The sequence below is a fragment of the Phragmites australis genome, chromosome 3, assembly GCF_958298935.1.
Source record: "Phragmites australis chromosome 3, lpPhrAust1.1, whole genome shotgun sequence".
Lineage (NCBI taxonomy): Eukaryota > Viridiplantae > Streptophyta > Magnoliopsida > Poales > Poaceae > Phragmites > Phragmites australis.
The window spans coordinates 49334581-49357170 of NC_084923.1; the positions used below are offsets into that span (position 1 = coordinate 49334581).

Here is a 22590-nt window from a genome sequence, read left to right on the forward strand (position 1 = left end):
TGAACATCCGACTGAAACGAACAGTATATTGACAAACAGCATAACAGCAAAAAAGGAATGACCGTATATGATGTGTATAATGTTATAACCTAATGATACATTTGAGTGATTGTGATAAGCGATATCAGACGACAGGCTAATGATTTTCTATAAGGACATAAGACGATCACCAGAACACTTTTTTTTGTCAAAATGAATACGAATGCCAGAAATGAGAACATATAAATGTTACAAGTAAAATATACGAATCATGGCCTGTATGAACTAAAGTATTTGCTCTCATGAGGTCATCATGATTCAGATTTATCAGGAGGGGTTCCAACGAGCCAACCCCACATGCCCCCGGAACCTTGCCTCTGTTTTGCCTCCAAGGCTGCTTGCTCGGAAGCGTCTCTCTGTCGTCGGAGCAGCTCAACCTCCTTTTCTAAAGTGTCCATACTTTGAAGCTTTTGTCGCAGTTCCGCAACATCGACCTAAGGAGACGTTTCCAAATTCAGTATGATCAGAGCATTGTATTCACACACAAAGGCACAGGAGAGAGATCTATAATCTCTCCTTGAGCAATTCACTGGAGCGGAGAGGGCTAATGTTGTTGGGTTGGCAATCGTGTACAACTAGTCATTTGTAATAATCGGTACAACAAAAGGCCAGTATGTACCTCAAGTTTGAAACATCTTGACTGCTCAGCAGCAAGTTGGCCACGGACAGCTTGAAGTTCCTATACAATCAAAATGAAAAAAGAAGAAGTAAGGGTCCAAACATCAGCTGAGAAATAATATTTTGCACAGAAGTGGCTCAAATTGCCTCTTCAGCCCCAAGTAAAAACACAGAAATATAGTTTTATTTGTACAGTGCATAATCACAATTTAACTTCAAAGTCACTTTGCTCAAATTTTGTTGAATCTGTCATGATAAATGATATTACACACACTGATACAAAATTGTCCATAGTGTAGCAACGAAGAGACCCATACAATATTCAATACAGCAAAAGCTTAATCTCAAATATAGTAGAATCTAGTTTAAGAATAGGATTCAGACCTCTAAGTAGTTCCCAAAAATACAATAATACTACATAGTAAGCGTAGTAACTCTTAAAGAGAAGGTCCATCAGATGCATGAAAGAATATGCTGGACAAGAGAAAAAAAACTAGTAAACTAAAAGGCAAGAGAAAGAAAACTTGCCTTTGTCAGCTCTGCATTTCTGGTCTGTGCTTGAGCAATTTCTTCTTTAAGTTGAACAGTTTGCAGCTGTTCCCTGTTAAGTGTTGCTTCTAGTTCCTCTTTCTCAGTTTTAAGAGCTGCTAAAAGTTGTTCACTTGCTTCATCATTTCTGTTTTTCTGGAACTCAGCACAACACAAGATAAAAGAAAGACAGTGTAAGTATCCAGAACAACTCAAATCATCATTGGTAACAGCGACCACAATCATGAACTTTGTATCAGATGTATTTTATTTCATGAGTGCCTGTAACACAATTAGCTGTACTGTCTAGTTCACAGAAATTCGAGTTATACGAACCCTAATTTCTGCAAACACACAAAAGAAAAACTAGACTTGTGGAAAAAAGAAAAAACCATTTTGTGCTCAATCGAAGTGGCGAGGCCAACATATGAAGCGTCATACAGTTCTACCTAGCAGGGCAAAGTATCCTGAGCAGGACATTACCAGGTCTGAATCAGCACTGTCCATGGCAATCTCTCGTATCTTCCCATCTTGAGAAATCTCAACCTCGGGTTCCAGGACCCTATATGTACTAACTGAGACAGTTTCTTCTTTTGTAGTTGACTGCGAATCTGATTTGAGGCTAAGTTTAAGAGTGTAAACCTGCCCATCACACGGAAAAATGAAAAATGTTGGTAAAAGTTAACTCCATGCATGAACATAAGACTTGAAGATGCCAGTTACCTCGTTGCTGTATCGCCCATTGTATCCTCCAAAAGAAACGAGATAATCATTTCCATTGTAATTGCTATGCACTAAAGTCATGCCCTAGAAAATAACAAATTGTAAATATTAACAGCCAAAGGAAAATCATTATGACCACTAAATACTGCGCAAGAGATATACCTCACTGGCAAGGGGAACACGTCCTTCCACAGTGCTAACAACTGACCATGTCAGAGTTGACATGTTAAGCACAAGTGTTTCAGAGACCCCTGTAAAGAAGAGTGTACGAGCTGACTACACGCTAACATAAAAAATGCAAAGAAAATATTTACTTGAAAAGAACTCAATGTTTCTTGTGCCACGCTGCTATGATCACAGCAATTATTTGGCATTAACAAAGAATGCATGTTACCATAAACCTCTTAGGGGGAAAAAGATAGCAAAATTCTCATTCCAAGATGACAGCTCTAGTTGAACTATTGCTTCCTACACTTTTATTAGATCTTACAGGATATTTTATAAGGTTATGTAATGTTGTTGATTAGTCAACACTAATTTAAACAATTTTCTTGTGTATTAGCAACAAAGTACCAAGCTACAATTTGCAAGGAAAAAATATATATTCTACCGTCATTTAACTGTTGGGTTAGTGCTACAAGGTGCAGAAGGCAAAAAGCCACACACCATATCATAGTTATCAAGAACAATTTTAACACAATAAGTTAAGACATTAAATACTTACCACTTTTGTTATTGCCACCCCCAACTATGTACCAATTCTCCCCAACAGTTGCACCTGCATGGCCAGCTCGCGGGCTTGGAGTCAGACCCTGTTGTTTGGGTCTTGACCATTCCATCTGTAACTCCAACAGCAAAATTTATTAGTAAAAGATAACACACCAATATATACAAAGTTCCAGCAAGAAAAAGGTTTGTACCGTCTGCAAATCTAGGACATGTAGGTCATTGAAACATGTCGCATGAGACCCCCCACCAAAAATTAAAAGATAGCGATCAGCATGGCAAGCAGCAGCATGATCTGATCTTGGGGAAGGAGGGGTGCCTCTAAAACATAAAGCCAACAACATGATGAGCTGAATTCCAAAATATAGTAACACAATGTTTGTTCACAAAAAAACACATGCCTGATCTAATCTTGCAAAATTATTCCATAATCCATATATACAATTATACATTTACTGAAATACAGTTTGATCAAATATTTGCATAGGGAAAATATTACAACTTCATAATGAAACTTTAAACAAATGATTATTTTTATGATCTACAAAAATATATTCAAAATCCTGCATGCAATTTATATTCCCTGATTCCACTTTTTTTCCATTTCCATTTTAAACTAGTAAAAACTGATGCCTGACAGTAAATTTAGTACTTCAGAATTAATTGAGTCAAACAGCAAAACTCTAACAAAAAAGTGGTGGAAAATAAGTCAAAGAGAAATCTACTGAAAAGTGTTCATCTAAATGGTGAACAGAGCAGCTCCTAAATTCTGACATATGTGGTGATATACTGATGTTTAACATGTATATCAATTATGTTTGGAGACCAGTGTGCCGATCAAATCCAGGAACTCTTGAAAGTACCTTTTTTTTCAGATACATGAAGCTAACAGTGTTTTTTTCCCGATGTACTTACATTGCATCCATATCATCCCATGTCATGGTTTCAAGATCAAGAATGTGCAAGTCATTCAAGAGACATCGTTTTGCATCTTCACCACCGAACAAAACTAGAGTTGTTCCAACAAGAGTCACCGTCTGACCTCCACGACAAACCTGCAACAGATGAAACTTACATAAGAAATGTACTTTACCTGGGTATAACCAGATAATCAATATCAAAGCAATTGAGCATTATTACGATGCAGAATCTCTTATCAATCAGTTTACAATACAGACTTTCAGGTAAAATCAGTCACAGACCAATATAAGAATCCATTAGGGCAAGCACACTAAAAAAGGTACATGCTCAAACACAAGAACAGTGGAGCAAAGAATTACAAATTATTATAATTGATGGTGTAGGTTCAGAGTGTATTGAAGAAAATGATTACCGGTGGTTTGCCGTAAGTCCTTACAATCGACCAGGTACAAGTATGCGGATCAAATTCCTTCACTAGAATAAAAACACCAGAAGCAAAGTGACAGCATCAGAAAAACAAATCACAGCAATGAGAGATATAATTAGAAGAAAAATATCAAAATAGATTAGAACTGAATTTTAGCAAACCTATAATGCCTTCGGATGACTCTTTTGTATGTCCGGCAATAGAGAAGAATTTGTTGCCCCACGATATCTACAAAATGGTGCAGAATGACAGGCAACCACCATTAACTACCGTCTTAAAGATAAATTACTTTGCAATAGTTCTAGCTATTGGTGCAGAAGTTTACCAAAGAATGGCCAGCACAAGGAGCGATTGGTGCTGTTTTAGTTGAATCAGAAGATTCTGCTTGCAATTTAGCATCAATCTTAGACCAAGTCAAAGTCTTCAAATCCAAAACCTATTTTGGTAGAAAAAGTGAAAAAAAAGGCATTCATCAGACCTGTAATATTTAATGCTCAGTTGATTTAAAACGACATATCTGAATTTCAGTGCCTTTAAATGAATTTGTTTTCCTCCCCTTCATGCTGCTCTTCAAGCTTCTCACACCAAATATTATCTAAACAACTTTGACTGTTAATTTGTTATCTCTTTGCATAGTTGTTTAACTAAACCATCAAATACCCAAAAACTTATTCATTTGTCCGCAATATTTTGGGGAAATAGCTGTTAATTTGTTATTTCTTTGCATAGTGACAGCATACTGAATTTCATAACAATCTATTAGCCCAATAAGTTTGGCATACCGAAGCACATGGAGGACACATCGTTGCAGGAAACACAAACTTTGACATCACACCAGTACTACAAAGGGTCAAGTTTAGGAATGATAAACAGAAATGGAAGATTAATCTAAACAGTGTATTCAATAAGGTATGGCTATTTTAAGGGTGATTTGATTAACTGCAGTGGAACAGCAAAGCTCACATAGTTGCATGTTTCCAAGTCATAGCTAATAACTTAGGATGCATACACATGGTCTTGTGGATAGTTGTACTCAACTTCACGTACCTGAAGGTCACTAAGGAAACGCCCGTTGTGGTTTCCACCAAATATATACATCTTATCTTGCAACACAGTTGCTCCATGCTGAAGCAATCAAAATTCTCATTAGCGCTACAAAAGTAAATAGAAGAAACAAAATAGTTCAACTATGGATGTCGAAATAGAGTATCTGACAAACCTCATAACGAGGCTTCGGACGATGACCACTGACAGACAATGGAGTCCATTCTTCATGAGAACTAACGGTACTAAGGCCTTCCAGAATAACATCTTTGTCCTGTGTCTCCACAGAACTACCATTTTCAATAATGTTTTTTGGTTCCGGAACCGATGTTCCATTTGTTGAAGCTGGTACAATCTGTGGATCTTCTTTTGGTTTCTAATAAAAAAACACAGATGAGTAACTTAATAAATCTGTTAAGGAAAAAAAAAGTTGGAAGGCTAGATAATGATACGGATCACTAATTGATAAAACCAATAGTGTCAGAGATCAAAATAAATTCTGAATATTCAGGAAAAAAGAAGAAGAAGCAACCAATAGTGAATATTGCTACTTACATGCATTTGAATATCTACAATAGGCTCAGGGTTGAACTCAGGGACCCTAGAGTACCATCCAGGATCTTCCTCCTGCCAAAATACCAATACATCAATTTGCACAGTTGCACACACTGAGCAATATCATGTAATCATTCCTACCTCCAAGATTTTGACAAAAAGACGCATTGCCTCCGCTGACGGCATGCTTCCGAGCCCATGCCAGCTAAAAACACAAATGGTATAAGCAAGCAGCAGTGTTTCAAGACATGCAACTCGATGCTAAAATGGTAATTTCTGGATATTTCCTGCTCCATTAGGCATTAGCTCTCCAGTTTGATCCTTCCATAATCTAAATTATACAAGTATTATGGTTATTGCAGCATAGGTATCTCATTTTCTAACTTCTGGTTCGAGACAAAATCTCATTCTGAATTCTGGCTTAAGCGATAACATAAGAGAACAGTACATGACAACAGATTATTTAACTGTCTCTGCTGACGTCTAGCCACATTTCAAATTGTAAGTAAATCACTAAGAGTTCCACTTCTCCATTGACATAGCCGAAACTAAATAAAAGTTAGCTTCTCTGCCGTGCGTGACAACTTGAAGCAGGATTAGAGTGCGGTCGTACTAACCTCGTCCATTTACTCTGCTCCACGGGGTTCCACGCCCTCGGCTTGGGCACATTGCATGGCCCAACTGTGGCCTGCACCAAAGCAGAACCCAAAATCACCAACCGAATACTGATCACCAAAGAAAATCTCTCCCCGAGAGCCAGAGATGAGAAAACTAACGCCACAATTCAACCCCAGACCAGCACCAATTCAGACCATTTCACTGTAGATCCACGCAAATCTCACCAGACGGCCCGAATTAACCGCAAAAAACTAAGCACAAACATCGGCCGACGCGTCACCTGCTGGTACAGGCCGTAGAGGAGGAGCGCGACGTCGTTCTGGAAGCGGGAGATAGCGGCGGAGGAGGTGGCCCCGCCGGCGCCGAACCCAGCGTAGGCCGCGGCGGCGTAGAAGCGGTCGGGGTAGGCGAGTCCGGAGCTCGCCATGGCCGGCACTGAGCCCTAGATCTCGCTCCGGATCTCGCGCGGGCACCGGACCGCCGGCGCGAGGTGTCGGTTAGGGTTTGCTCCTCCGAATCGCGCCTCCTCTTCGTCGACGTGTGGAAATGGAAATCTGCGGGCGGACTCCGCGTCGAGATCTGGAGGGAGACGACGCGGCGACGCTGGCTTCGTTCGCGTGCGATGCTTTTAACTTTCACCGCCGAGGTGGCCGTGGAATGGAAGGGAGGGAGGGAGGGAGGGCGAGGTGCATGCTGACGGGAGCGGCCACGTGTCGTTGAAAGGTGGGCTCCGCGTGGGCCCAGTGACGTGGTAACGGAGTCGTGTCGCAGGGCCGGAGTCATTCGTTTGGGCTGGGTGTTCTCGTCCGGCACAAAATCCTGTGCAGACGGGCTGCAAACCTCTCCCCGTGCAGCCCCTGCCTGCACGACGCGTGGCAGCGGTTTCGATCTGACGGGACAAACCATTTGTGGTCGATCTGGACGCCTGCGGCTCGCGATCTAGACGCCCATGGCTCGGCTCGGCTCTCAGGTGGACATGAGCGTATTGTTTCCAAAATTCGAGGGGACACGGGCTCGGCGTCTTGGGACTCCATTGATCGCGTGGGCATGGAGTAAGACGTCTCATCTTCCGCCTTAGATCGCTGCCAAATTGAGGACAGATGGTCAGTCTATCATGGATTATGCATGCTTTGGTGATGCTGTGTCATTTGACACCACATTTGACACTAATAAGTTTGAAATGCTTTTTGCTCCACTCCTTGGAACAAACCATCACAAGCAGACAATAATTTTTGGGGCTGCACTCTTATTTAATCAAACAATCGAATCATTTGTTTGGCTTTTTGAAACATTTCTAACAGCAATGTCAGGCAAACATCCAAGCACAATTTTCACTGATCAAGATGCAGCCATTGCAGCAGCAATTGCTTTTGTATTCCCAAATACAAGTCACCGTCTTTGTTTGTGGCACATTTATCTAAATGGTGGCAAAAATCTCAGTCATGTAATTCATGAGCATCCAAACAAATTTCTAGCTGATTTTAAGAGATGTGTCTATGAAGATAGATCGGAGTATCAATTCAATAAGATGTGGCGTGAATTGTTGAGTCAATATAAGCTTGAGGGCAACAAATGGATGTCAAACCTACATGACTTGAGGGAAGAGTGGGCTATTGTCTACCGTGACTCTTTTACGGCTGATATGACCTCGACCCAAAGGAGCGAAGGTATGAATAATGTCTTCAAGAAAAGATTTCGTAAGAAACTTGGTCTGTCAGAACTCTTGGTAGAATGTGATAAGGTTGCCACTAGTCTCCGTGGAAATGAGTTGGATGCAGATTTTAAGTCACGACACTCGAACCCGGTTACTTGCATCGCAAATTTACCTATGCTCAAGACTGCAGCTGAATCATATACTAGGAAGATGTATTCAGAGTTTGAGAAGGAGTTTAAACAACAGTTTTCATTATCATGTAAATTGTTACACGCTGAGGGGTCATTCTTGACATTTATGGTTATGCCTATGGAATCTGATCATGAAGCGAAAGTTGTATTCAACACTGCAGATATGACCATTGCATGTTCTTGTAGAAAGTATGAATCCATTGGTATGTATACGCACTCTATAATTGCAATGTAATTTCTAACACAAATTTCTGAAAAATGTCATCCATATCTTATAGGTCTGTTGTGCAAGCATTCCCTCAGAGTCTTCAATATGAATGAAGTTTTCACTTTGCCATCTCAATATATACTCAACAGATGGACAAAATATGCGAAAAGAGGATTTTGTCTTGAGAAACAGAAAAGTGACAAGGAAACTTCGAAAACACATGCTGCCCGTATATCCCGAATGGTGACATATATTGCCCTGAAGTGTTCAGTATCAAAAGAACTTCTTGATGATTTGGAGAAAGCCATAAATAAGTTAGATTTGGAAGTAGATAATTCTCTAAGCAAGATGCAAGAAAAATCTAGTGAGGCTCCTCTAATTTCAAATGACCGTGATGAAAACATATTGAATGGTATAATATCGTTTAGAGTTCCTCGGGTAGTGAAAGGCCCAAAGAGTAGACGATCAAAAGATGTAGTTGAAAAGAAGAAAGGGAAGAAGAAAAATGCTAACAAGAAAGGTACTGATACTACCCATTATAGCATGTTTTTTTCTCATTGTATCATTATGTAGTTAATCTTAATTTTTTTCCATCCTCTTATATTTTATATGTCTGACCTACAGGAGAAGAGTCAAACAATGCAGGAGAAAATAGAGATGAAGATGTTGGTGATGTGTATGGGCAAACTTCAAACATGGATGCAAATGTTGTGTATGGGCAATCTCTGACCACTACTGCAAACGATGTGTATGGGCAATCTTCGACCATGACTGCTCCTTTAATCCAAGGCGGATATACAAGTCTTCTACTTGGAGTTTAGCAGGATTTCACATTGGTCTCGCCTGCTAGAAAGTTACATTTCGATTAATAGCACTTGGTGCAACCTATAAGTAGGCTTTGGTTGGTATATTTTGGTGTATCAAACTATATCTTTTACTATGTTGCACTATATTTGTTTGGATTGAACTGAACCATTGAAGCCTTGATTTGTTACCTGCTTCCTTTGTTGGAGAATTTGAGATATGATGATGTGATAAGAGAAGCATTTCTATGTCTCATTGAGCAGAGAAGCATATGGCAGTACATGCAAAAAGCCATCTACATAAAAATATCAGGCAAAAAGGAAGAACATGCACATTTTTAACAGATTTCACTGATAGAACCATATACATTCCACCAATATCTTATAGCATCTGGATTACAATTTATAGTGGAACCATATACATTCCACCAATATCTTATAGCATCTAGATTACAATTTATAGCATCTGGACTACAATCCTTGCAAACTATTGACAATTTACAGATTACAAAGAAAGGTACAATCAACAAACTACAATCATCTTTTGTCACATTTCCAGTCCTTTCAGTCTGAGCATTTCCCTCTTATGTTGCATTTACAATCCTTTCAGTCGGAGCATTTCTCTTATCTGAAAAAACATGGAAATGAATGTGTTTGGGGAAGCTTAACACTTGTAAGAAATAATAACTCTGTCAATTTGCAGAGCTCTGAGTCTCTGAAGATGTCTTTTGAGGCACGGGTAGGTGCTACTGCTACTGTCACAGTGGAGAGACAGGGAAGAGGAGAGCACTAGCTGCTTGATTCCTCGAACCTCCTGGACGAGGACCGGAGGAACATGCTCCTCAGGCTGCGGCTGCTCTCCCTCGCCTGCTTCCCCCCTCCTCCTCCCTGCGTAGTGGCGGCGCGCTCCTGGGCGCCGGTAGTCAAGGACGAGGCCAGACTCGAGCTTCCGCGCGACGGCGACGACCTCGTACGTGTCCCACAGCGACTGCGCGAAGTCCCATGCCGTCCCGGCGCCGCGCGTGTCCCGGGCTGCGGCCGCGGCCGCCGCGGCCTCCAGCTGCGCGGAGGGGAACGACCATCACAAGGTGGGAGGCGGAAATAGCGAAGGAAAGGGATCGTGGTTGAGCCGTGAGCGAGCGAGCCAGGAGGGGATTGAACGAGCGAGCCGCGGGCGTCGAGAATCCACCATCCTGGAGCCGAGCGGGATGTCTTGGTTTCCCATCAGATCGTAACCCCAGCCACGCGTCGTGCATCAAGGCAGGGGCTGCGCGAGGAGAGGTTTGCAACCCGTCTCCACCAAATTTTTTTCCGTTCTCGTCCTCCTCAGATCTCTCACTCATCCACGCACCACCTCCTCCGTCCGATCCCCTCCAGCTGTCCCTCACCTGTCAGATTCCCCACGGGCCGCGAGCTGCCACCTCCACCCCCGGCTGCCCCCGACCCATCCTCCCATTCGGTGCCACCGCCCAGAGTGTTGCAGCTGCCCCCGAATCATCGTCTCCAGTGCCGCCAGTGTCGTGCTCTCACAGTCTCACTCACCGTTCGATCCGCTCGTCGGCCGCTTTGGCTGGCTGAACGAGCCTTCCAAGCGAAGGGTCAGGATCTATCCGAGATAGAGCGTAGACTGGGAGTGAGCGAGGACGCCGAGGAGACGAGGGGAGGGATGCAGCAGCTGCAGCCGAAGCAGATGCACTGAGTGCGGGTCGACTCCTCCGACTTCAAGGGCGACCGCCCCGCCCCACGCAGGTACCCAACCCCACCTCGCCGCCATTGTCTCGGTCTCCCGGGGAGTCCCACCCCACCCGCTTAACAACCACGCGGTTCCGCGATCCCCTGCAGCGGGCACACGGCGGTTAGCATCGGCAAGTCCAAGGTGGTCGTCTTCGGCGGATTCGCCGGCAAGGGCTTCCTCGCCGACGTCTCCGTCTACGACGTTGGTAAGGGACATCGGATTTAGAGACGTTGATTGCATTTAAATGCTTTCGTATATAGGCATGGAGGGGAAAAGGAGCTTTGCGTCTTAGAGCAACTTTATCCGTATATCCATATTTTATCTTCTATATCTCTATATAAATTATTATTTATAAAGATTTTTTCTTTATATTACTCTATTACTCTAACAACGTATCTATATTTTACTTTTTATATTCTCTCCTATTTTTTAATAGTATTCTACAACTAGCAATATATTCATAACGGCTGTATTAGATATTTTTTAAACGGATATTTTTCAAACAACTATTTTTTCAATGGCTATATTTCTAACGTATATTTTTCTAACGATTATTTTTTCAACTGCTTTTTACCAACAGATATTTTTTAACGGTTATTTTTTTAACATCTATTTTTTTCATATCTATATATGCAAGTCCATTTGCCATTCCTGAGCTGTGTCTCCTCTTCCAGCTCTCTCTGTGTACTCTCTCACATATTTTTATCTCCTCTTCAACATCGCAACGAGGAGTCGCAACATCATCAAGCAAATTCTCATAGATTCATCGTCGATCTCATTCGACGACGACAAACTCAAGGATCAAACAGGACGTATTAAGTAGCCTCTCTTGCGCATCTGATACCCGTTTCCATGGGATTTTCTCAGCTCATTCTCCCAAGAGCTCAGAAAATGGCGGATCTGGAGGGGGCCACAGCTTTACTAGGTTTATATCATGCAGAATTTGTACTTTACATACTTGAAATGCTTAGATTACACATATTACATTTAGAATTAATAAACTATATTAATAAAATAAATTTGGGCACAAGCTTGAAATTTATACATACATTGCTTTTATATGATACTTTAGTTTAGTGCTAATCTAAATGTAATGTGTACGATCTAAGTATTTTAAGCATGTAAAGTACAAGCTTTGCATGATATAAACCTTATAACATAATGCTAAATATATACTAACGATCTCATCTTCAAATTTATCAGTGTATTTTACATAAAGATGCAAACCAATTCGCTAATAGCAAACAAACGTTACATTCATCTCTGTTGGTTTTGAAATGAACATCACTACATCTTGGATCTTTGTTAGTTTTCTTTTCTACTACGGTAGTAAAACTTGCAGAGCAGTCTTTCATACGTTTGCAGCTCTAAGATTATATCTATTGCAAAAGCAAGTATCAACGAGAGATATTAGTCCTGGTCGAGTACAAGTAAGAGAAAATAAATAGAAAAATGGTTATCATGAGTCTACAACAGAATGAGCAAAATATGATTACAGATTATAAATGAAAGAATAATGAGATAGTTAGCTAATTCAGAGTGAAAAATGATTCATGCTCATACTATACGTTACCATAGCCAGTGTGATCAAACAATTAGTTAGTGTGGCCACCAATTGTCATTGAACAAAATAAAAAGAAAACAATTCTTACTTGTTGTCTTGGTAACACAAAGCACAACTTAATCTTGTAAAGAACTTATGTGGTGAGATAGACAAGACATACTTAGCTAAATAGATGTCACAGTTGCATATGCACACTACTAACTTGATGTACATGCATGATAGATTGAGAAATATAGTTCTTTAAAATGCTTTTTGCAGGACAGCTTAGATTTATGTCTGGGTCTTTTTTCAGTCCCCTTCTACTGCCTGTTGGAACCGAAATTCCAGATAAGGTGGATCTTCGCTTACGGAGAATATCGAAGGGTTCTTAGGGTCACACGTGCTTGGAGGAAAACTATTTTCGATTCCTCTCTCGGATACAGTATGACCCTATTTATAGCTCGTACTCAACCACTCCACGCGTGGTTTACAGTTTCTACCCCTTATCTGCTACATTCTTGAAATATTCGAGGGCATTATGATACAATCGAGCATATTTACATAATCACAATTCTGCCCCGGGCAGTTAAAGCGGGCCCCGCTATCCAGTCATGGTCTTCGGTCCCCGGAAATCCGCTGAAGGCTTCTTCACTTCGGTACCACGAGCTGATCTTCGGCTCCAGGTCGAAGACACACTGCTATCTTCGCCCATTCCAGTCAACAAAACTGCCGCTGTAGCCTTCAGCTTTCGGCCGAAGGCTCGCCACCGCCTTCGCCGACGTGGGAAGCCGGGACTGCGGGCACGTCTACAACCTTCGACCGAGAGTACTTCGTGATTTTCACCTGCAGTCCCTGAAACAAACATGCAGTGATAAGAGTGCGAAGCCTCCGGCAGACTTCGAGCTATCCTACGAAGGGGAGGGCGGGAGATTATCCCCAACATTGCCCAATAGATATAAAGCAAATAAAAAAAGAGCATTATGTCATCATCGTTTTCCGCCCTCTTCCTAATTAGATACTCCATTCCCGTACCAATTTTGCTATAAATAAATACAATTTATTTTTCATCTCAAATAATTTAAGTAATTAGGACACACATACTGATGCAAGAAATTATTACATGTGAATTGCACCTTTTTTTTTGCAAAACATACTCACACAACTTTACAAAGAAACTATTGTTCCTTAGGATAACAATTAGCGAATAATCATAAGTACATTAGCAACAAATCAGTATCTATATATTAACATCAATTTCTAAAGTCGTAAACATTACAGATTAATACGGACATATGGTCTAGCATTTATGTGAAAAAAGGTTTAAATAAATCTTAAATATCAGGAAGCAATTAAAGCCGTAAGGTTGTGATATATCTCTAATTTATTTGTAAGAAACAAGTAAGTACTGCGTTAAGAGCTTAACGAGCAGTCAATACGATTGAAAGTAGCAAGCATGAACAAGATCTGAAAAAAGGAAAAGCAAAAAAAAAAAAAACTATATAAAATAAATCGTTTTCTGTCCTTACCATTTGAGCAATCTGAATAGCAATGCATCAATACAACGAGACAGAGCACAACTCAAACTAATGACTTGACGACACTCAGCAAAGGAAGATGAGGAGTATCGGAAGAGGAAGAGGAAGAGGAGCTATACCAAATTCGTTGCGGAAGAGCTATCAGATCAACAAGGGGCACAAGTGGTCCAGCAACAGATGCCAGTGGCGAGCAGTAAGCCACAGGCTCGGCGAGGGCAGAGAAGTGCAATAGGGAGGTGTTTGGATGCATGCATCCGCGCGTGCATGCATCTATGCATGCAACATTCAACGTATAGGATGACTGAGATGGACGTTTGGATGGGCGAATGACTAGAGCAGCCTTGCACGCGTGGGTGCAGACATACGGTCAGATGTTGCATCTGTGCGTGCGTCCGATTCGGCTGTAGCTGCCGTCTTGGCTCGCCGGATGCAGTTGGGTCCACTCGTCAGCAACAGCGAGCTCCTTCATGCAGTTTCAGATTCAGACTACTAAACACAAACTCAAATTCAACTTGCATTCGCTCATTCAACCAACTAAACACACTTCTTTTCCAGAATACGGATCCCCTCAACCTGCTTCCCCTCGTCCAAGATATACGATGCAGCTCTACGAAATCTCGTGCGAACAACCAAACACACCCTAAGATGAGCAGATACTGCCGGAGTCTACCAGGCGTCACCGTCGGATCAGAGAGCTAAGCAGAGCGAGAGGACGAGCAGGATCCGCCGGAGTCGAGCAAGGCGCGGTCGGATCGGGAATGCCACCAGATCGGAGAGGCGGACGAGGCGACGAGCAAGGTGGCGCGATAGGGTTGAAGAGCTTTGGGAGTACACGAGAGTGACACGACGCGATTTTCTTCCCGACCTCGAGAGATGATTCAACTTTCTCCCTTGGAACGACGGGGTTTAGGCCGGGATCGATCTGATCCATGCTCGAGCAGAAAAAAAGGTTTTTGAAAATATCCAAAATCTAAAAATTCCACGCTGCCTGGAGGGACCAACCATTGCACGGCTTGTTAGGCCCAACCAATCCTAGCCCACTCCTCTGTGGCCCAAGCGAGATCTGTACTATTCTAGAACCTTCCATGGCAGACCATGAATTGCGATCCAAAGCTGGAAACCACCCACCAGCCCGGCGGGCGCACCCGGATTCCGATCAACCGCACCGCCCGCAGCCAGCAAGGGCAACCGCGTCATTAAAAACGAGGGTTTGGCCGCCTCCCCCACTCCACTACACTCTCCCTTGCTCTCCACGCCGCGAGGGTGACAGCAACAGACGCGGCGCGAGCGTACCGCGCCGCCGCCTCCTCCGATCTGCGCGTCGCCGCCGCCTCAGCCGCGAGGTACCTTCCTCTCCCTTGCGATACGGGGTCGTCTGCCGTGGGGTTTTGAGGATCTCTCCTGCTCTCCGTCCTTGGGTGCTTGATTTGGTTGCTCGTCTTCGCGAGTCCTGAGCCGGGCTAGTCTCCAGTGGTTAGGACCTTGTGCCCTGTTTTGGAACTATGATTCGTTAAATTTTTTACGGTGATTTGGAGCTAAGCTGGATTGGGTTTTATGAGGTGTCGTCCATGTATAGCTTGTACCGCCTCGGATTTTGGTAGTTGTGTAATTCTGTATGCATTGCATATCGAGTAGAGAAAAAAGGTACAGTGTTTTTTTTAGATTTTCTGACCAGAAGTAGATGGATTTATGATTCATGGGAATTAAGCTGTGTGCATGACCAGTAACCTCTTGTGTTTTCTGTACTCTGTGATCCTGATTTGGGGAGTCCATTAAAATGGTTGATTTTTTTTTATACTAATCATCAAATCGATTGTTCTATCAAGTTTGGTAAATAAAAATAAGGAACTGGAGCTTCGAGTGAAGGGCGGGGAACATATGCAATGCCTGCCTTTCTCATACTGCTCCGCAGAGTAACCGTGCCCTTTTAACGGAGGGAATTGATGGCCTGTGCCCATTTTTCTTCCTTGGTTAAGATACCACTGGCATACATATCATCAGCCCCTGTGTCTGACTATTATGAAGTGTATTAGAATTATTATCGTGAACTGTACTGTTAGTATTATTACCTATGCATAGTGAACTAGAAAGGGGATGAATGGTGAATTGTTGCCGAGCAAGCATGAGTTCTGTCTTTTTTTCATTAAGGAATGTCATGTATCTTTGTGTATTAACTATAAAGCAGAATTTGGTCACTGACATGTAAATTTAGGTAATTTTCATGTAAGTATCTTAATCTTGGCTAAAGATCGGTATTTTTTTGTTCTGGCTAGTGTGGCTTCCAGCCATGGCTCGTGGGAAGTGCAAGTGTATGGCTGCTTACTGGTAGAAACTGGTGTTAGTTGCTGCAAGTTTTTCCTGATACCTGGTTGCAAGATGCATTATGATCCTAGATCATGTTTAATATGTGGATGCCTGAGAATTGTTTCCTTGTGTTGAGTGTCTGTTTCTTGTTAGTTAAGTTGGATTTGATAATTTGTATGCTGTTTACGTTAGACCATGATGGTTGAGATCACTCACTTGTGTTCCTTCCCTTAGATTTGAAGGTTATCAGGTTTCAAGATGTTGACCAGCACATTTGCGACTTCCTGCACGCTCTTGAGCAATGTTAGAACTCAGGCCTCCCAGACTCTGGTGAAGAGCCCTTCATGTCTGAGTTTCTTCAGCCAAGGCATGCAGGTTCCAATCCTGAAGGCCTCCAAGAAACCCGATGTTTCTGCGATGGCTGTCTATAAGGTGAAGCTTGTCACACCAGAAGGGACAGAGCACGAGTTTGAGGCTCCAGATGACACCTACATCCTCGACGCTGCTGAGGACGCCGGTGTGGAGCTGCCATACTCGTGCCGTGCTGGGGCGTGCTCCACCTGTGCCGGCAAGATTGAGGCTGGCACGGTTGATCAGTCGGATGGATCCTTCCTCGATGACGGGCAGCAGGCAGAAGGCTATGTGCTGACATGCGTGTCCTACCCCAAGTCCGACTGCGTCATCCACACTCACAAGGAAGGTGACCTGTACTAGGGCTTTTCACTCTGTCAAGAGGCGAAGGCTCTCAAGTATTATCAAGCAGGCTGCATGGTTGATTGGTTGTTGTCTTTTATGTCCCATTAGTGTAAGTTCAGAGTTGGTGCATTAAGATTGGGAACCCATGGAAATACTAGCTAGTCAATAAAAAACTGATGCGATGCCATAACGGTATAATTTCATGGCTCTTTGATATGTTTGGTGTACTGTTATTTTTAGTAGTTGGTTCTGAATGTCACTGTAGCATGGTGCATGAGCATGTTAGGATCCAAAGTTCCAAACTGCCTCTGTTATGTGGTTGCTGTTTTGCCAAAATTGGATCTCGGACTTGGTCTGGATGCATGAGCAACTGCTGAAGAGAACAAAATTGTGTGAGCTACAACAATCCAAATCCAGTTGCAGGTGAAGACATGCTTTCTGTGCCAAGAATCTTGAACTTCTCATGGAGTAGGGATGCTGATTGCTGAAGGCAACTGCTAGCGCTTGTCATCTTGATAGCGAATGCTTTGGTAGGTTGTGCACTGGGCTGTGACGTTTAGCTCTTATTGTCCATCTTTTCGACTTGGCTGCGATTCAAAACTTTTTTCCCCTTCATTGTTATGCCGAATCTGATTCATTTTTGTTTGCTGTTTCCCTTGTTAAACAAAACTATTGAACTGATGGATGAGTATCATATTATTTCTACACGATGGAAACACAAATTGTGGCGTTTGTTATAACTCCATGGTATCGTGCGTTTGTTGTGGGAAAATTATATTTGGAGATATCACAGTTATGACCATGAAATGTGAACTTGATACCACTGAACTCGACCATATGGAAAACGACAATTCAGAAAATAGGCAAGCAAAGAACGCCATCTGGATCACTAAAAGCAGGACATCTCAAACAAAGGCTTGGTTGGGTCTACTCTTCCCTCACGTAGTAATCCTAGCACACGCGCAAATGTGCTCACAGAAACTCAAAATATACTTCATAGACACACACTCAACGATGTCGAGTTCACACGACTGGAGGCACTAAGAAGGCACGGCCGAAAGCTCAGAAGCATTTTCGGTGGACGATTGAAGGACCAGATTCATCATACTCTCCCTTAGATATCCACATCTGCAACAGGAAAAAGAACCGGAGTAAGTAGTATTTACTTGTGAAACAATAACTTCAAAATTGAACTAAGATTAGTACATATAACCAATGGGGAAAACAAATGTTAACTGCATATTGTATTATTGGAATAAAGAAGTCATTGGCATTCACAATTTACTGATTTAGATGCATTCACATGTACCAGGAATCACAGTGCTAATTTGTCGAATGGTTTATTATTAGTTTCACTCACAAGGATGATGTTTGAAGACACCTAAAAAGCTATCCCCAGAATACGATCATAACCTCTATGACAAAAAGAAAGGGCCATGTAAATAAGTACCTGTTGGAATGTGCTGAGGGAGGCGAGGATAGAACCACCAATCCAGACACTGTATTTTCTCTCAGGAGGAGCCACCACCTTAATTTTCATACTGCTCGGTGCGAGGGCGGTAATCTCCTTGCTCATCCTGTCAGCAATGCCAGGGAACATGGTTGTTCCTCCACTGAGAACAATGTTGCCATAGAGATCCTTCCTGATATCAACATCACATTTCATGATAGAGTTGTAGGTGGTCTCGTGGATGCCGGGAGCTTCCATACCAATCAGCGAGGGCTGGAAAAGCACTTCGGGGCACCTGAACCTTTCCGCACCAATTGTTATGACCTGCCCATCAGGCAACTCGTAGCTCTTCTCGACAGACGAGCTGCTCTTAGTAGTCTCGAGCTCCTGCTCATAATCAAGGGCAACAAAGGCAAGCTTCTCCTTTATATCCCTTACAATTTCCCGTTCTGCAGTTGTAGTGAAGGAATAACCCCTTTCTGTGAGGATCTTCATTAGGCAGTCAGTCAGATCACGACCAGCAAGATCCAACCTAAGAATTGCATGTGGAAGTGCATATCCCTCATAGATTGGCACAGTATGGGTCACACCATCACCAGAATCAAGCACAATACCTGCATAAGACATAGGGTAGAATGGGGTCATATTCATATCACCAATGAAGAGAACCAGAGATAAAATTATTATAGAGAAACTCATCAGTTAATAGGAGAAAATGGGCGCGTGCCTGTTGTACGACCACTGGCATATAGGGAAAGAACAGCTTGGATAGCAACATACATCGCTGGGGCATTGAATGTCTCAAACATGATTTGGGTCATCTTCTCTCTGTTTGCCTTCGGGTTTAGAGGAGCTTCTGTCAGCAGAATTGGATGCTCTTCAGGAGCAACACGCAGCTCATTGTAGAAGGTGTGATGCCAGATTTTCTCCATATCATCCCAGTTGTTCACGATACCATGCTCAATGGGGTATTTCAAGGTCAAGATACCTCTTTTTGACTGTGCCTCGTCACCAACATAGGCATCTTTTTGGCCCATTCCAACCATCACACCTGTGTGCCGAGGACGGCCAACTATGCTAGGGAACACTGCTCTGGGCGCGTCATCACCGGCAAAGCCAGCCTGCAGAGAGCAGAGATAGAGGGGGGAAAGGTTCTTATGTAACAACTCCCTAACAGGATACAGAAAAGAATGGATGAACAAATGGAACATGCATCAAACCTTGACCATTCCGGTGCCATTGTCACACACAAGTGGCTGGATATCCTCACCGTCAGCCATTGATCTGCACAAGGCAGTCAGAATTTAGATGTCATCTCAAACGTTTACTTGTTTAATAAATTTTGAATATATTTCATGCTATATTTGTTGGAAATTAAAATTAAGGCTGATGAGGGAAAGACCATTTACTTTTCAGACATCTAATGATGATTAAGAACAATTTAAGATGACCAAATAAAATAAAACGCATAGCTGTATTTAACGGATCTTATCTCTAGTTCAAGTTGCGGTAAGATTATCACCACTAATGAAACTACTGAGCAAAGGAGAAGCTGCTAGATAGGACTAACAATGTTGAAGGAAAAAACATAAAACACTACAATCGCGTTAATGGCTCAATTATACTCAAGAAACTAAAGAGAGTCATAAGCTGGCATAAGCTGTCCTGGCAGGCAGAGACATGCTCACTTGCTCACCCATGTGATACTGTGCCTAACAAATTGAATAAAACTACAGCTGTACTGGATCACAATTATTGCTGTTGCTGCACATCCAGCCTATTGTTAGAAATTCATTTAGCCGTAGATTATGGAGGTCTAAAGTCCATGTGCCAGCAAGTAGTCAGTAGTGGCACCCAACATTTTCAACTGGGCTGTTTTTGCACAAAAGAACAATGATAAGCAGACAGTTAGCTAAATATATATAAAAAGCTAACTATAAAGTTGACAGGTTAAGCTGTTTGCACCAAGATATTCTGACCAATGAATGGCAAAGATCCTGCAGCTATTATTGTAGCCATCGAGATAGATGAGTAAAAAGTCTAACTAAATATCAATTAGTCTTTCGTTTCGCACGATGCACGAATTGTGCCAAGCAATCGATATCCCACTTGAAACCGAAACCAGCACAATGAGATGAGATCTAAGAGTATCTCCACACCAAATCCATTTCTGTTTCCGAGGACCCAAATATCCATATGCATGAATCCTGCGAATACTTTTTTCCCCTCTTGATCAATGGGAACATTACTAATAGCCTACAGGATACGATCAAGGGGTAGCACCACCCACAACAAGATCACTTTATGTTTGTAACATACTACTGCGTAAGCCTAACAAAAGTTGAACTGGAACCTCTGCACAAGTAAACACAGACGGATCCAGAAATCGAAACAATCGCACACTAAGATTGAGAACAAACCAATCCTTGAAACAAGGGAACCATCCAAGAAGGCTAAGGCCACTTACCAACAAAAGGACGAAACCAACCCACGTACGGATGGATCTCAACTCCACCGCACCGCGAGAGGAGCGGCCGGTGGAGGATCCGGCCGGGGAGAGGAGACGAGCAGGAGGCGGCGGTGAAGGTGTGCCTGCCCCGCTATGCTCTGGAAGGGGAAAGGAGACGGGTGGCCGTTTTATACGTGCGGTAGCTCGGGGCAAAAACCAAAAAACGGGCGAAAACGCTCCAATTTGGCCCGCGTTTTTGGCTCCTAACGGTCTTCAAAACTCAAACAAAAGATTATACTGGTTAGGCGTCGCCAAATTTTGCCTTGCTCCATTAAATCTGTGAAACAAACAAATTCTTAATGCAAGTATACCGGTGTCGTCTTAGAATCACCTCATGCATTGACAAGTTATTCGGAGACGATTTAATAGACAAATCATATAATAGGTTGTCTTTTAGTTGCTTCGTAGTAATTTTATAAATATTATCTTTTAATTTGTATGTGGAAAAAATGAAAGTTGTGAATTATATAACATCGACAACTCATAGAATAGTGATGATAATCTTATAGTCTTAAATTTTAGCTTATGAGGCAATTGCCTCACAAAACGACAACATATTTCTCTCACCTCTCTATTCTTCGTATTAGCTAAATCTTACGTGACATTGTATGGGACGATCTAGGATATGATTGTCGTGCATCTAAATGTATGCCCTTGGGCTATATCCAGTCGCAAGGGCGGAGTTGAGCTAACTCAATAGCTAGGGTCGCTCAGTGGGCTTCTTCAGAAGTGCAGCTAAGTCACAACCTAAACTTCCAAACAGTAGTTGTACCACTCAGTGCAGCTAGGTCACAACCTTAGCCATGGCCTCGGTTGCCCGGTGGCAAATCCGCCCCTATCAAGCTAACTACAGCCACATCTACGATTATTTTTTTTAAGGGGGTACACTGTTGTAATGCAGCAAACAACATGGTTTTTTGAAATACCATCATGCATGGTTGACTTTGCCCTTGGCTCATATGTATGTACCTGATGATGTTATAGCTCTTCAAATCATTTTAGCTAGTCAGCATAAAATGAAGTACAATGATTTACATATTTCAAAAGCTAATGCTTTGAAAATTGTTCATATTGGATGTGCTACTTTTTCCATTAATGTAAAACATGATAAGGAGGAGGAGAGTAGGCTATCTTCTATTGATGCTATATCATGCAAGATTTTATTGGAGCCAATACGCACAAGAAAGACGTAAAAAGAGGAGCCATATACATTCAGATCGGTTCAATGTGAGTAATATGTAATGTATCTAAGTATCATATGCATATATTTCATGACTTTTCAAGTATGTGGAAGGCTTCCTTTTATTATCCTCCACAGGTTCAAGTCGGTTCAAACTTGAAGATTAAGGTTCAATGTGAGTAACATGTAATGTATCTAAGTATCATAGGCATATATTTCATGATTTTTCAAGTATGTGGGAGGCTTTCTTTTATTGTCCTCCACAGGTTCAAGTCGGTTCAAACTTGAAGATTAAATATAAGGAAATTTTAGGTCAATTCGGATTCAACTCGGTACCGCCAGACAAGCTCGGATTAAAACTTGTACAACTCCCTCATGGAGTCGGTTTGTGTTGTGTGAATACTTGTTGGAAAGGTTATTCTGAGACTGTTCCGATGGATACAACCCCATAGTCAGATTAGTCATGTACGCGAAACAATTTTCAAAACAAATATCAGATTGTGTTGAGTCCAAATCTAGATCTGAGTCGGAGTTGGAGTCAAGGTTGGCCTGCATGCTTAAAGCCTAAGGCTCGTTCTTTATC

At 42.3% G+C, this 22590-nt stretch overlaps 3 protein-coding genes across 6 annotated transcripts; 1 reads left to right on the forward strand and 2 right to left on the reverse strand.

The window, feature by feature from the left end:
* Positions 1-41: 41 nt before the first annotated feature.
* Positions 42-6859, reverse strand: LOC133913723 (acyl-CoA-binding domain-containing protein 6). Its single transcript, XM_062356947.1, has 18 exons — positions 6480-6859; positions 6199-6269; positions 5723-5786; positions 5582-5653; positions 5202-5402; positions 5030-5107; positions 4308-4418; positions 4144-4210; positions 3968-4029; positions 3550-3689; positions 2829-2955; positions 2633-2747; positions 2071-2159; positions 1909-1992; positions 1669-1827; positions 1186-1341; positions 659-718; positions 42-473 (listed from the first exon to the last, which is right to left on the reverse strand). Exons 1-18 carry the CDS (start codon positions 6624-6626, stop codon positions 291-293), a joined length of 1986 nt encoding a protein of 661 aa, XP_062212931.1. The 5' UTR covers positions 6627-6859; the 3' UTR covers positions 42-290.
* An 8115-nt stretch (positions 6860-14974) lies between these two features.
* Positions 14975-17296, forward strand: LOC133913725 (ferredoxin-3, chloroplastic-like). 4 transcript variants are annotated; one of them, XM_062356951.1, is made up of 2 exons: positions 14975-15211; positions 16407-17296. In XM_062356951.1, the coding sequence occupies exon 2, from the start codon at positions 16431-16433 to the stop codon at positions 16884-16886; it is 456 nt and encodes a 151-aa protein (XP_062212935.1). In that variant the 5' UTR covers positions 14975-15211; positions 16407-16430; the 3' UTR covers positions 16887-17296. The 4 variants fall into 4 exon arrangements, with proteins under 4 accessions (XP_062212935.1, XP_062212934.1, XP_062212937.1 ...); XM_062356950.1 differs by having other exon boundaries at positions 14979-15211; positions 16415-17296; XM_062356953.1 differs by having other exon boundaries at positions 15207-15341.
* A 329-nt stretch (positions 17297-17625) lies between these two features.
* LOC133913724 (actin-3) lies at positions 17626-20944 on the reverse strand. Its single transcript, XM_062356948.1, has 5 exons — positions 20786-20944; positions 19539-19602; positions 19046-19439; positions 18319-18932; positions 17626-17996 (listed from the first exon to the last, which is right to left on the reverse strand). The coding sequence occupies exons 2-5, from the start codon at positions 19596-19598 to the stop codon at positions 17931-17933; spliced, it is 1134 nt and encodes a 377-aa protein (XP_062212932.1). The 5' UTR covers positions 19599-19602; positions 20786-20944; the 3' UTR covers positions 17626-17930.
* Between the last annotated feature and the right edge of the window lie 1646 nt (positions 20945-22590).

What these genes read in the sequence shown, in the direction of transcription:
- LOC133913723 (XM_062356947.1), bottom strand. Translation starts at nt 6,626, where the DNA reads ATGGCGAGCTCCGGACTCGCCTACCCCGACCGCTTCTACGCCGCCGCG. An exon ending in GAGCAGAGTAAATGGACGAG is followed by an intron (nt 5,787 to 6,198) that starts GTTAGTACGACC and finishes TTGTGTTTTTAG; the next exon opens with CTGGCATGGGCTCGGAAGCA. An exon ending in TGGGATGATATGGATGCAAT is followed by an intron (nt 2,956 to 3,549) that starts GTAAGTACATCG and finishes TTTATGTTTTAG; the next exon opens with AGGCACCCCTCCTTCCCCAA.
- LOC133913725 (XM_062356951.1), top strand. Translation starts at nt 16,431, where the DNA reads ATGTTGACCAGCACATTTGCGACTTCCTGCACGCTCTTGAGCAATGTT.
- LOC133913724 (XM_062356948.1), bottom strand. Translation starts at nt 19,598, where the DNA reads ATGGCTGACGGTGAGGATATCCAGCCACTTGTGTGTGACAATGGCACC. An exon ending in ATGGCACCGGAATGGTCAAG is followed by an intron (nt 19,440 to 19,538) that starts GTTTGATGCATG and finishes TGCTCTCTGCAG; the next exon opens with GCTGGCTTTGCCGGTGATGA. An exon ending in CCCTCAGCACATTCCAACAG is followed by an intron (nt 17,997 to 18,318) that starts GTACTTATTTAC and finishes TTCCTGTTGCAG; the next exon opens with ATGTGGATATCTAAGGGAGA.